General features: G+C 41.5%; 1 protein-coding gene and 1 pseudogene across 3 annotated transcripts in view; one reads left to right on the top strand and one right to left on the bottom strand.

Moving 5' to 3' along the window:
- Positions 1-2,752: 2,752 nt before the first annotated feature.
- STX11 (syntaxin 11) overlaps positions 2,753-15,046 on the top strand; it is a 46,404-nt gene continuing 34,110 nt past the window's right edge. Inside the window, exons 1-2 of one of the 3 annotated variants that reach the window (XM_033103701.1) lie at positions 2,753-2,939; positions 3,105-3,297. In XM_033103701.1, coding sequence (XP_032959592.1) covers positions 3,228-3,297 — 70 coding nt within the window. In that variant the 5' untranslated portion in view covers positions 2,753-2,939; positions 3,105-3,227. Of the gene's footprint in view, positions 2,940-3,104; positions 3,298-13,730; positions 13,918-15,046 lie in introns of those variants that run through there. The other 2 variants (XM_033103702.1, XM_033103703.1) reach the window with 2 other exon arrangements.
- Positions 6,439-7,451, bottom strand: LOC117018320 (60S ribosomal protein L4-like; annotated as a pseudogene).

Genomic DNA, 15,046 nt, shown 5'->3' on the forward strand with positions numbered 1-15,046 from the left:
ATAAACAAGTGGGACTACATCGAACTAAAAAGTTTTAGCACTTCAAAAAAAAACCATCAACAAAACATAAAGACAACCTATAGAATGGGAGAAAATATTTGCAAATTCTATATCTGATAGGGAGTGAATATCCAAAATATAGGAAGAACTCATACAACTCAATAGCAAAACAAACAAACAATCAAAAAAACAAAACAACAACAAAAAACCAATCCGATTAAAAAATGGGCAGAGGAACTGAACAGACATTTCCTAATGTTGACATAAGAAACGTCCAAACCTGTAGAGAATTTTAATGAGTTTATTAGAGCCCAGTTGGCTGTGGTGAAGTTGGCTGTGTCCTGAGGGGTCTGGAAAAAAAGGGATTACTCTGACATTCCAAGGGTATGTTATTTTAGATGCAAAAAAGACAACAGACAGGCTCACTTAAGGTCAAGATTGACCTGCGAAGGAAGCGACAGGCCAAGGATGTGACAACCTGCCATGACCCGCTTTTAGTTAGGAATTTTTATGTCCAGACCATCCTATATAGTTAATTTCAGTCTCTGAGTTTGTAGGACTCACCATGCTGACCTCCCCTGAGCTTGTCGGTTTAGCATGTGGCCCCTTCTTCATTCACACTAAAGAAGATGTAGAAATGCCCAACAGGTACATGAAAAGGTGCTCTCAACATCGCTAATCATCAGGGAAATACAAACAGAACTTCAATGAAATATCACCTCACACCTGTTAGAATGGCCATCATCAAAAAGACAAGTGATAATAGGTGTTGGCCATTAATGTGGAGAAAAGGGAACCCTTGTGCGCTGTTGGTGGGAATGTAAATTGGTGCAGTCACTATGGAAAACAGTATGAGGTACCTCAAAAAATTAAAACTAGAACTACCTTATGACCCAAAAGTTCTACTTGTGGGTATTTATGTGAAGAAAATGAAAACAGTAACTTGAAAAGATATATGCTCTCCCGTGTTCATTGAAGCATTATTCACAATAGCTAAGATATGGAAACAACCTAAATGTCCATATAATATATACACATTATATGTATATACATATATATGTATACACATAATATATATGTGTGTGTATATATATACACATATGTATATATATATTACTACATATATATATATATATATATATATATATATATATATATATATATACATACACACCATGTTTCCCTGAAAATAAGACCGGATCTTATATTAATTTTTGCTCCATGACACATTAGGGCTATGTTCAGGGGGTGTCATCCTGAAAAATCATGCTAGGGCTTATTTTTCAGTTAGGTCTTATTTTTGGGGAAACACGGTATATATATATATCAGAGTAATTTTAATATAGTTTTTTCTTTTCATAAAACGTGTATACATTTTTTGGCACTCTCTCTATATATAACAGGGTTGTCAAAAAAATGTACACAAGTGGACACTTGGTCAATGTTGCACAAGAAGTAGTTCGTCATAATCAGAAGTGTCTGGATGCTGATGGTAATCACTTTGAGCACCTCTTGTAATTGCAGCAGTCAAACGTGACTTGTATTTATCTTTTGTTATCAGTATATACTATTTTAATAGTTTTTTTCCTTTCTTAAAATGTGTATACATTTTTTTGATATATATATATATGTAAATATATATATATATGAATATTATTCAGCCATGAGAAAAAAGCAAATCCTACCATTTGCAACAACATGGATGGAATCGGAGGACATTATGCTAAGTGAAATAAGCCCGAGAGAGAAAGACAAATACTGCATGGTATCACTTATATATGGACTTGAAAGAAAAAGTCAAACTCATAGAAACAGTTGAAAACTGACTGCCAGGAGGTGGGGTGGGGGAAATAAGAAGAGGTTGGTAAAAACGTACAAGTGTTCAGCTATGAGATGAATAAGGTCTGAGGATCTAATGTAAACATACTGACCATAGTTAACACTGTATAATATAATTGAAATTTGCTACTAGAGCAAAGCTTAAATGTTCTCACACACAAAAGAAGATAAATATGGGAGGTGATGGATATGTTAATTAGATGGTGGGACTCTTTTCACAGTGTATACATACATCGTCGCACACTTTACACATTTCAAACATCTTACAATTTTATTTGTCAAGTATACCTCAATAAAGCTGAAAAAAAAATCCAAGGATTGATGATTCGAGGTGAATATATATTTAAAAGAAAAAGTCATAGTATGATGAGGATCATTTAAATGAGTATCTGTTATCCTCAAAATAAAGAGAATAATATAGCTAATCAATGAAATACAAAAAACCCCAATGCACTTTTCTATTTAAAAAAAACTAAAGATTTTTCGTTTTACTTCATCAAAACAACATTAAATCCATGTTTATTTTAATATTTTTGATTTTATATTTTTAATGTGTAGATTGGTTTGGATTTTATATTCTGTAGTCATAGACATTTATACCACGTCTATGTAAATAACATTGTATATATATTATATTCAGGTAACATTAGAGTAGAAATAATTTGTCAATCCTGGGTGCCATATATTCTTTTCCCTGAAGAGGGGTCCGCTCATTATCGAAGTTGGAGAGATGATGTACTAGGACCATGAAAGAAATAAGGTGTGAATAGATTATGTCCCCCACTGACATTTGCATTGTAATCAATTCTGATTTGTAGGAGCATTTATTTTGTAAATGTTTCCTTGTGACTAGGGATGTAGTGTTGTGGCAAAAGTTCCTGTTTCATAACTCTCCTTTGCGCATCACCAACTTATAGAAAATACGGTTTAAAGAAATCAGCTGGAGTGGCCTGCTTTCAACATCCAGAGCTAATGATGCAAGGCTGTGTCAGGCAAAGATTCCTCCTCATGCTCAGGGGACACAAGTAAAGAGCGGCGAAAGGAGAGGAACATCTGTCAGCTTCTCCAAGGTCTCAACAACATCATCATCCCAAAGGCAGGTATGCTCAAGGAAAGACTTTGTTGAATGTGTGCATTGAATGTGTGAGTTCACTGCTCAGATTGCAATCTGTTTTCACGGTTACCTTTAGTAAGTTCATCTTAAAGCACGTAGTCATCATTTGAAACATGCTTGTTTTTTGTGGTGCCAATATTGTATTTTTAAGTTTTCTTTAGGGTCACGGAGGGAAGCTGGCTGTGGTCCACAAACTCACAGAAATTATAGACTGTATTTAACGAAGAAACCCATCCCTTTGAAAAGGGAAAAGGAAGACAGATAAAGAAAAGACATGGAGCTGCAGCAAGGGGATGAAATGGATGAAGAGGAAAACGAAAAGAAAATCGTGTCTCAGCCCCAAAGTAAGGATTTTGGGAGTAGAAATACATAGTTTCTAAACAGATAGCACAAATCATATGGATGTAAAACTGTTTAGCTTCTTTGTGAAAATTACACTTGCTGAGAACTAAATTAATGATTCAAATTCAAACCCAATATTTAAAGGCTTATGACTAAACTATTATCTGTGACAGGCACGGCTTATTGGTTACCTTCTGTTGATGCTCTTGTTTCACTTTTATCAGTTCCGCAGGACAGGGCCATGGTGCAAAAAAGGGTTTACGAGAAGTGAGTATTGAGTAAGAGTCTCATCTTAAAATACTTTTGCAACTTGTTATGCAAAATCACAGTTGCAGAAAAATTGGTTTCCCTTAAGAGCTATTAAGCAGATCAATTCTACTATCTCTAGATCAGGTTGTTTCGGCCCAATCTCTTTTACAGAAAGTATTCTATTTGTATACATAAATTACCCAGTACATGCTAAACTTCAGGTCAGTATATGCCAATATGTAAGAGGAAAGTTTTCACTTAATTGCCATTTGGGTTAAAATAAGAATGCAACAGTATCATTTCAGGAATTATAGGCAGGAAAAAAATTTAATACCAAAATCATACAATGTTCACCACTTGATTTCTACCCCTCCTTGTATACCATGCACAGAAAAATAAGCTTATTGAACAACAAAAAAATTTGCTTTTCTATGAGAGTTATGTGTTGCATTCTTTTTTCTTTTAGAGTAATTTTTCTAAGCTTACCTAGATTTTGACATTGCTCTTTGAGTGTAGGTAACAGGATAGAAGAAATCATTTGCTTTGAAAAGTTCTCATTTTTTGGTTCTTCTGTGGTCTTTGATGTTGTTCTTGGAATCTTTATTGGTGTTTAAGAACTTGGACTGTTGTGTCAGACACTAGGATTTGAATCCAGGATCCTTTGCTTGCTGCGGTTGGGGGAGTGGACAGGACGGATTTCCTCCTCTGTCATATGGGGCTGAATTATGAACACCTCATACATTTCTGATGAGAATTAAATGAAATAATATATGAAAACGTCAAAACAGTGCTTAGCACATTATAACCGAACAATAAGTGTTGGTTATCTTTAACATTGGTATTAGCTTTCTGGGGTTTATATTTTTTAATGATCTGATGTTTGCTAATAATTGTACATTGAAATCCTGAGCTTCAAAGGTGTCTTAGTTCATTTGGGCTATGCTGTAACAAAAATATCTAACCGAGCAGCTTACAAACTTCTCACAGAACTTCTAACAGAAATTTACTTCTCACAGTTCTAGAGGTTGGGAAGTCCAAGATGAAGGCCCTGGCCGACTCCGCGCGCGCGTGTGTGTGTGTGTGTGTGTGTGTGTGTGTGTTGGGGGGGGGCCCACTTCCTGGTCATTGGCCGTCTTCTCACTGCCCTCACATCTCAGAAGGGGTGAGGGAGCTGTCTAGGGTCTCTTTTACAGGGACACTCATCCCATTCTTCAGGGCTCCATCCTTATGACTTAATCACCCCGAGGCACCACTTCCTAATATCACATCAGGGATCAGGTTTTAAAATATAAATTTGAGGGGGACACAATCTTGCAGTCTAAGCACAGGGTTAGAAACTGTTCTCCGGTAAGCTGGGTGGATTGAGTAATGATGGCTTGTTTGCAGTACTGAGGTACAGATTTCCTCACACATTTAGAGGGAATTTAAATATTATTAGATATCAAACTATTTAAACCCTTAAAAGTTAACCTATATACTTTATAGAGTCTTAGTTTTATATCTCCAAAGATTACACGTTATGTAGAGAAGCTATATGCAAGAAGATTTGCCTGTGAATCTGAGAATATTTTTTCTAGCCTGAGTACATCTGAAAAAAATTTATATCAGATGACATACAACATGATTTCTTCATACAGCTAACTAGTGGATTGAATTCAGGAGATGATATTATCATCAAGGAACACTTTTTATAAAGACTATAGGTATAAAATTTTCAGAATAGGATTTGGACACTGTCCTTTACCTACTAATTAAGGATACTGTGTCAGTTAGGATCTCAACCTAAAACTGATAGCACATTCAAATTAGAACAATTCAAGGAAGGTTTATTAATAAGGGTACTATTATAAAGATGCAAACAGGGTGGGAACCATAAGGGACCCCTGGGCTGGCATACCCCAGGCCTGAGACTCATGAATGGGGAGAGGTATTCAGAACCAGGAAGGAGAGGAATCGTGTAGAACAGACCACCTTAAATAAGAGGGACACAGACAGGCTTTCTGTTCGGAATAAATGCCTTGACCTCATCCCCTGCTTTTGCTCTCCTGCTCGAGTTCCCTATTGGTCAAGCCCAAAAGAAGTCTAAAGGCCTAGGAGCCTGTTTCCAAAGTCCATTCAGATCAACCTCCCAGGGTCGAGAGTAGGATGGAGCAAAGCAGAAAGTGGATCTAAAGAGGCAAACAGAAGAGATCTGCACATATGCTGGAGATATAAAAATCTAGAACTTAAATTTTCTGGTTATGACAATTCCTGGTGGCACCTGTTTATAAAACAGAGTTGTAGCTTTATAAACATGCACCAGACAAGCTCCAAATAGGAATTAAGGTTTAAGCCACTGCTCAAACAATAGCTTGAAATCCATGTTCTGTAAAAAAGAAAAATCCTTTAAAACGGTATTAGTGCTAGATACATATTCCTATATTTCATTATACCTGGGTGTCACCCTCTAAAAATGCTGTCTCAGTGCCCTGAGCTGCCCCAAGTTCAGGTCAGTGCTTACTTTGGTCATTCACTCACTCACTCACCATTCCACAAACATTTCCTGAGAGCCTCCAGCGGCCTAGGTATTTTGCTAGCTAAGCTTTGGGTAAAAAGTAGTAAGTGAAATAGACATCATTTTCCCTGTGAATCTGGGACTATTTTTTGAAGGTTATGGTTTAGTAGATAAGTATTTTGAATGATGTAGAGAAAGATATAAATATCAGGTTGGTGCAAAAGTAATTACGGTTTAAAAAGTTAAAAATAATCGCAAAAACTGCAATTACTTTTGCACCAAGCTAATAGTTCAGTAAGTTTGTATTTTTCCTCCCCATGTTTCTCACTGCCTCTTTGATCAGATTTTTATTCAAAATGAGCTATCCAAAGTGACTTGACCTTTACGGAATTAACAAATTTCAGTGTATGCTTTTCTTCTGTGCTTGTTTTCTTTTCTCTGAGCTTTCTTTCTCAGCTGCTGGTTTCTTGGTAACTGAAGGCTTTTTCCCCACCAGAGGCTTCTTCTGCTTCGTAACGCCACCAGCCTTTCCTTTCTTCCCCACCACAGGCTTCTTGCATGGAACCCCCTTCTCACGTGGTTTGGCTTCTAGCGTTGCTGCTGCTTTATCCCCTGGAGATGTGGTTCTCGTCCCGGTGAAGAATGGTGTTCCGGCACATGGTCTTTGCATGTGGGTATAGCTTCAACATGATTCTGAGGTTTTTCAGTGGATTTTTCTTCAGGGCTCTGCGATGAATCTTCTTTTGTGCTGCTCGGAAGCCTCTGTGGGTCTCTGGGCTTTTCAAGACTCTGCTCAGGTCTGTATTGAGCGTCTTGTGTGTGGGAAGGTTGTAGTTACTCACGAGGGGAGGCAGCCTTACGCCAAGCGCCACACACACCATCTAACTTGTGGAAAGCACTGTCAGTCCAAATGCAGAAACGGCCCACATGCCCACCAGGAGCAAGTTTCCAAGTGTTCAGTTTTGCTTATGTTAAGCAGAGTCATTCCAGGGACGTTTCCGGAGGCTCTGATGATGCCTTTGTCCTCATTATAAATGATGCAAGGTCCCCTGTGCTGGATACGACGGCGGTTTCTCATTTTGCCCTTGCCAGCTCTCATTTGCTGTGAGGTGTAGACCTTTCCACTATCATCCCAGGCCTTCAGTTTCTTAAGAAGCAAAATAGCCTCTTTGGTGTTCCTGTAGCCTCCAACTTTACCTTCAACCACCAAAGAAGTTCAGGAACTTCTTCAATACGATGACCTTTAGACATGACCAGCGCTGGTCAGGCCAAGGTAGCCAAAGTAGAGCAGATGGTGTATCGCTTCTGTGTTGTGTTCACTCTGCGGTGCCAATGGTGTCAGGTTGTGGTTGGTGCAAACAACACACATGGCCAAAAGCACCCTGGCCAGAATGATGAGTCCCACCTCCTGAACTCGGGGAATTTGAGCCACAGCTCTGCCTGTACCCCCTACCCCCCTGCACTGGTTTGTTGATCTGCTGATTCACTGACAGCATAGGGCTCTCTATTGTTTTTACAGAAATTGGTATGAACAAAGTCCACATTATCTGGTCAAACGGGAGCCTCGAACACAGCAGGCAAAGTGACATTTTTTCCAGATGATTCCCCCTTTGCGAAGTACACTGATATCAGTGGATGAGCACACGCCATGGCAGGGAGAGGAGATAGCCACGCTCCTCTCATCCCGGTGGCTCCCACAAGAAAAGAAGTCTGTGTCCTAGAGGTAATCACCAAGAGCAGCAGAACCACACAATCACTACAGGGGTTAAATACAATATTTAAACATAAAAATCTGAGAACTCACAGAGCAGCCATTTTTGTGCTAAAGAGCCACAGAGTTTCTAGGCAGCATATTTCCTCTCTCCTAAAAGAAGGATCTTCGTCTTAAATTTTAAGCTGTCCACTTCTCGAAAAGCTTATCAAAATATGATTTGTGAGACAAAACAGAGGTACCTCTCAGGATCTAGAAAGTGCTGTCCAATGTAGTAACAAAAGAACTGTCTGCGATAATGGAAATGTCCCATTCTGCGCTGCCCACCATATGGGCACTAATAACCACTAGTTATGGTGGCTGTTACACACTTGCAATGTCACTGAGACTGAAGGACTGCATTGCAAATTTTGTTTCATTTTAATTAATTTAAATTTAAATAGGCACCTGTGGCTACAGTAAGACGCAGTGCAGATCTAGAACAAGATGTGTGAGGTGGGGCTTGCTGAGTAAATGAATAAATGAAACAACTTCATTCCTTTAACCTCATTTCCCTTTTCGAGAGCGTTGATAGCAGCTATTCATTTCCTCATACAACAACGTCATGTGCCCAGCAGGGTGTCAAATAGAGAGGAAATCAAAGATAGGTTATATGAAAATAACAAGTGTTGGCAAGGAGGTGGAGAAATTGGAACCCTTGTGCATTGCTGGTATGGATATAAAATGATGCAGCCGCTGTGGAAACAGTATGATGACACCACAAATAATTATATATATACGATTATGATATGATCCAGCAATTCCACTTCTGGGTTTATACTCCAGAAAAATAAAAGCAGAGCCTGAAAGAGGATTATTATTCAGCCTTAAAAAGGAAGGAGATTTTCATATATGCTACAACATGGGTAAACCTTGAAGCCATTATACTGAGTGGAATAAGCCCGTTACAAAAGGACAAATATTGTATGATACCACTTGTATAAGTTATCTAGAGTAGTCAAAATCAAAACGTCAGAAAGTAGAACCGTGGTTGCCAGGGGCTGGAGAAAGGAGGAATGGGGAGTTAGTGTTAAATGGGAACAGAGTTGTCGGGGAAGACAAAAAAGTTCTGGAAATGACGGTGATGGTTGCAAAACAATGTACTTAATGCAACTGAACTGTACACTTTAAAATAGTTACAGTGGTAAATTTTATGTCACATATATTTTCTCACAATAAAGAAAAAATAGGTTAAACACACATCCTCAAGGAGTTCACAAACCAGCATGGAAAAGAGAAATGGTGGGTGGTGATTACTGCGCTGTGTGGGGATACAAAATGACTGTTTAGCTGAGCGCTATGGGGGTGTTGTACCTGAGGGGTACTGGGCTAGACGACCTCCCAACCCTGAGATTCAATGGGTTTGTGAGCCCTTCAGAATTGGGAAGGCAGCAGTATACCAGATGATGTATACAGGGGACAAGTCTTTGTGTGGCGGCCATGCCCATCTCCAAATGCTTGCCCTACTTTATCTGGACTTTACCGTAAGGTCCTCATTGGTCCTCATGGCTCAGACTGGAGGTGAAAGCCAATGTCTCCGGAAAAATGTATAAAATATGGAACTTACCTGGGAGGTTAGCCAAAGTTGGGCAGATCAATTGCAGAGAACCCAGGTTAGTCTAGACCTTGTCATTATCAATGTCTGTATCCTTTCATAATCCAAGTCTCCAAGATCCCATTCTCTGATAACTAACCTGTATTTTTCCAATTGAATCTCTAACCCCTCAACTGCAACAATTTCTCGGTGCCCTGGAACCTCCAATCCATTTACCTAACACTTTTTACTTGGCCTCAACACCATCGTGCATGTCCCCTCTTCTTTCCTTACTTGGTTCAGAGGCCACGGTCCTTCATTATAATCATTCCCTTGCATAGACTCCGAACATTCTTGTCCCTCTCTCCTCTAGCATATTCACCTGTCAACTCCAAACTCTGCTTCTATCTGGACCCCCGCCTAGTTTGATTTGCACCCAAGTAGGCAAAGGAGGCTGGTGAGAACATACAACTGTACAGACTGGCCTCCCTTCATAGTCATGATCCCCGAATTCAAATGAACCCTTAGTACTACCCAAAAATTTGACTATCTTTTCAAAATCCATTTAATCTCTCATTGTTCTCTTGATGCTATTTCATACTTCCTCCTTTCCTCTCCAACTTCCTCTCTACTTCTCACTCTCAACTGATGACCTTGCTTCTTTACTGATAACCCGTGTCTCTGCCTCTACATTCACCACCATCTGTGCCTAGACAATGTGCTTCCCCTCCTGTTACAAGGGAAGAAGTCTATTTTCTATGTACCCCAACTTTCCATTTGTACATTGGATCCCATCCTTGCTCATCTACTCAAGAACATTGCACCAGCCATTATTCCTTTTCTCTTCCGCCTCATCACTTTTTCTTCCCTCCTTGGCAGTCCCATAAGCATATAAATATGTACATCTTCTAATTAAAAAAAAATCTCTCCCTTGACCATACCTTTCCTTTCAGCCATGCCCCCATTTTTCTGTCTCTATTTACTCTTTTTTTCCTCTCTGGGCCCACTCCAAATAGGCTGTGATCACCACACACTACCAAAACTCTCCGTATCAAGTTTGCCATTGACTTCTGCATGACCAAGACCATTGCTTAATTTTCAGTCCGAATTTTATCTATTTTAGAAGCATTTGATAAAGTTGCTCATTCTTGAAATATTTTTCATCTGCCTCTGGAACACCCTTCTTTGTTAGTTTACCTCCTATCTCTGATTATTCCTTCTCATTCTCCTTTCTTGATTCTCCATCTTTCTGATCTCTGAATTTTGGAGTGCCCCCAGCCTCAGAGTTCAGACATCTAAATGCCATCTGCAAACCAGCTGCGTGCTGAAGACTTTCAAATTGATGTCATCATCCCAGACTCATCATTCCAACTGCTTTTTTGACAATTTGACAACTCCAAACTTTAAGTGTCCAAAATTGAACTCTTAATCCCCGCCATCCTCCCTGTCCCCCACACCCCAAACTTGCTTCTCAGGCAGTCTTCCTCATTTCAGCATAAGGAACCTCTTTTCGGCTCCAAATAAAAACTTTGACTTATCCTTGGCTCCTCTTTCTCACTGCCTACATCCAATGCATCAGCCAGTCCTGTCAGCCCCTCCTTGTGACATATCCAGAAACTGTCCACTTCTTACCATCTCCACTGCTATGTCTTTGTATCAGTCAGGGGTCTCCAGACAAACAGAACCAATAGGAGATATCTCTATCAATTGATCGATAGATAGATATGGAGAAAGAGAGAGAAAGAGAGAGAGAGAGGGATTTGTTATAAGGAATTGGCTCACGTGATTATGGAGGCTGGGAAGTCCCAAGATTTGCAGTGGTCAAGATGGAGACCCAGAAAAGTTGATGATCTAATTCCAGTCTGACTCTGACGGTCTGAGAAGCAGGAGAACAAATGATGTTAAGTTCGAGTCTGAAGGCAAGTCGAAGGCAGGAGAGAACTGATGTCCCACATTAAAGATAGTCAGGGCAAGAGAGAAAAAGATGCTCCCTTACCTTGCTTTTGGTTCTAGTCAGAATTTCACCAGATTGATGAGGCCCACCCACAGTGAGAAGTGCCATCTGTTTTATTTAATCTATCGATTCAAATTGAATCTCATCCAGACACACTCAAAATAATATTTAACAAGCTACCTGAGAACCTTGTGACCCAGTCAAGTTGACACATAAAGTTAACCATCGTAGCTCCCTAACTGGTTGGCCTGCTCCCATCCTTATCCACTAATCTATCCTCAACACAACAGTGGACTGAAAAACAAAACAAAACAAAAACACGTCATTCTTCTGCTAAAAATTCTTCAATGTCTTCTCTTCCCAAAGTAAAATTTAAAAATTATTGTGACCACCAAGGCCCTACATATTCCATTCCCCACCACCTCTCATTCTTCCCAACTCAGTCTGTTCCACCTACACTGATATTACTCCAAGAAGTCAAGCATGTTTCTGCCTCAGGGCCTTTACATTTGCAGATCCCTCCAGCTTGAAATGGTCTTAATCCAAATGTACACATTGTTTCCTCCTTCAAGTGTTTTCTCATTTTAGAAGCCTTTGCAACACACACACACACACACACACACACACACACGTTCATTATCACCCCTCATCCTTCTCTATATCCTTCCATTATAACCCTTAATGAACCTATATTAATACTTTAGTACTAATGGAAGTCCACACTTTATTCAAATTTCCTTAGTTTTTGCCAAATAACATTTTTCTATCCCAGGACCCCATCCAAGATACTACATTACATTTAGTTTTCATGTCTCCTTAGACTCCTCTAGGCTCTGGCTGTTTTTCAGGCTTCTTTTTTTTTTTTAATTAGTTTCAGGTGCACAAGACAAAGTAATACTTAGACGTTTCTCATTTATATCCCTCACACTGTGGACCCCCCTCCCCCCATCCACTGTCTCTCTGACATCGCACCGAGCCATCCCATTTCCACTGTCTCCACTCCCAATGCTGTACTCCGCCTCTTGTAAGTGTATACATACATATATATATACATATATATATATATAATATTATAGTTGGCATTCATTATTGTTCAGCTTCAGGTGTACAGTGCAATGACTTCGGCAGCTTTGAGGAATATTGGTCAGGTGTTTTGTACAGTGTTTTTGTACAACTATTGGAATTTGTTTGACATTTTTCCCATAAGACTGGGGTTATGGGTTTTGGGGAGGAAGACCACAGAGGTCAAGTGCCATTTTCATTATGTCCTATTTAAGATACATACTATCAATATGCATCATGACTATTAATGCTGACCTTGATCACCTGGCTGAGGTAGTGTTTTTCAGGTGTCTCCATTGTACAGTTACTCTTTCCCCCCATTCTATACCGGACATTTGGGGACAGAGTCATTATGAGCAGCCTATAATTCAGGAGTGGGAACTTCTGCTTCTCCTCCTTGAGGGTGGATTATATACAATTATTAGATTATTACTTAAATTATTAGGAATTCTTCTGCAGGGGAGATTTATCTCTTCTCCACCACTTGTTTATTTATTCAACCATTTATTTATATCATTATGGACTCATGGGTTTATTTACTTTGGGTTGTAATCCAATACTACTTTGTTTTGTAGCTCAAATTGCTCCAGCTTTGGCCATCAGGAGCTCTTCAGTTGGCTCCTGCATTTCATTGACTTTCCCTACCAGTGCAGGGCTTTTTTCTTTTCTGAGCTCTTCCTAACTTTTAAGCCTCAGCCTTGTTATTCAAGATACTTACCACATGATAGACCTCACATATAATACACACTTTATCTGTTTATCTTTGCCCCTGAATGTCAGGTCTTTGCGGGCAGGGGCTTGCAGTATTTTTGACCACGGTTGTCTCCTCTGTACTTCAGTACACGCAATGGGCGCTGCATGAATGAATGAATCCAGCTGGTGTTAGGTCCACTCGAGGGGGGTGAGTCCTGGTGAGTTCCGGGAAGGCTCAGGGTGCTCGGCCCCGGGGTGACTCGCAGCCTTCCGCACTCCGCTCGAGGGGCGCTGCAGGTGCAGGGCCTGCGGCCGCCTCTCGCGATCACACCCACACTCAGACCCGGCTGCAAGCGTCCCCGCCGCGGGGAACTCAGGCACTAGCCACCGTCACCAGCGCAGGGGAGATTCCCGGGGAAAGTCCGGCGCCTCCCGGACACCTCCCCGCGCTGGGGGCGCGCAGGAGAGAGAGATGGGAATGGGGGGTAACGTGCCTTCGGGGCAGCACTCACCCGCGGCTGGACGCGCCTCGCCGGGAGCGTCTGGGGGCGGGGGGGGGAGGGGAAGAGGCCCAAGCGGGTCCGCCGGGCTCCCCGCGGGCAGGAGCGCACCCAATCCAGGCGGGGCGGGGACGCGCGCGGGGACCCGGGGCTGTCTTCCCGGGGCGGGGCCTGGTCCCCTGCTGTGGGCGCTTCCGACGCCGAGAGGGCTGGGCCGGCAGCGCCTAGATGCGGCGGCGGCCGCGCGGAGCTCGAGCCGCGCTGGAGTCGCCATCCGACACGCCGGGAGTCACGCAGCACGTTTCCTTCTCCCCCCGGCGCCCAGCGCGGGACCGGCGCCCGCGCAGGACAGGGCTTCTCGCTTCGCGCGCTCCGGCCCGTTCCTGGTTCGTTTTTCTCTCCTTATGTCTCTTTTCCTCTCCTTAATCGCCCCAGGGGCGAGGACGCGCCCCGCGAGACTGCGAGGACAACTGTGGGGATGGGCGTCTCGTGTGAGGGGCCTGGCTGGCTCTGGGACACGAGGGATGCCTCTGGTGGGATTTCGGGTCTGTCCCCAGGGCTCACGCCGCCCCTTGCCACCTCAGGGAACACGGCATTGGGTTTGTCATACGGATTTGTCATACGCCCGGAGTGATTCTTTTTTCTCCCACTGGGCGAGGGATAGCGCATTCAGTTTCTAGAAATTATTTCAGAGATACCTGTTGGTAAGCTTCCCCTAACATTCTGCCTAAGACTCCTTTTGCTTTAAGTCGAAAGCCTGGAGGTTTTTCGGTTTTTTTGTTCTTTGATTTAGTGGGGGCATTCGTTCGGTTTGGTCACCTCTTCACTTCCTATTAGGTTGCACTTTCTCAAAAATATCAGACTGGGTACTTCTTGACTTGACAGTATGACTCAGGAGCCAGGAAATACGGAGAAATTGATACAGCTTTCAAACGGCTCCTTCCAAACCCACATGAAACTTATTTTTAGAAGAATGGAGACAAGAAGTAGTGGCAGCGTCTATGAGAACCACACTGTTCGAGAGGGAATTCTAGACTCCTCCGAGATCTATATTATTACTTCCTGTGGTTCTCACGCACTTGTTGAAGCGTTTCTCAGCAAAGGGAGGAGTTGTTTCCACATGGGTATCTAAAAATGAGTCACAGGGGTGCTCTTAACGGTGAAACTTTGTTAATGAACTTTTGAAAAGTGAGGTTTACTTTGACTGTATTTAAAACACCACTGAGTTATGAAATGGGTACACTGCTAAACTGGGGCAGGTGGTATGTAGGAAGTAACAGTTAAATTTTCAATTTTCGAAAGCACCTGATGGTACAACATACCAGCTAGGGTCACTAGGCTGATTGATGTAAGATAACCATTAAAATCACGTGCTTTGCCACTGCGGCCCAAGAGAAAATTAATTTCATTATTCAAGAACCAGTTTGTTATTAGTTTCACTGGTATGGTATGGCAGAAATTCATTTTACACAGTACTTGTGTGTCCCTCTCTGAATGAAAAGATTTTGGATGGTT

The sequence above is a fragment of the Rhinolophus ferrumequinum genome, chromosome 3 (genome assembly GCF_004115265.2).
Source record: "Rhinolophus ferrumequinum isolate MPI-CBG mRhiFer1 chromosome 3, mRhiFer1_v1.p, whole genome shotgun sequence".
Taxonomy (NCBI): Eukaryota; Metazoa; Chordata; class Mammalia; order Chiroptera; family Rhinolophidae; genus Rhinolophus; species Rhinolophus ferrumequinum.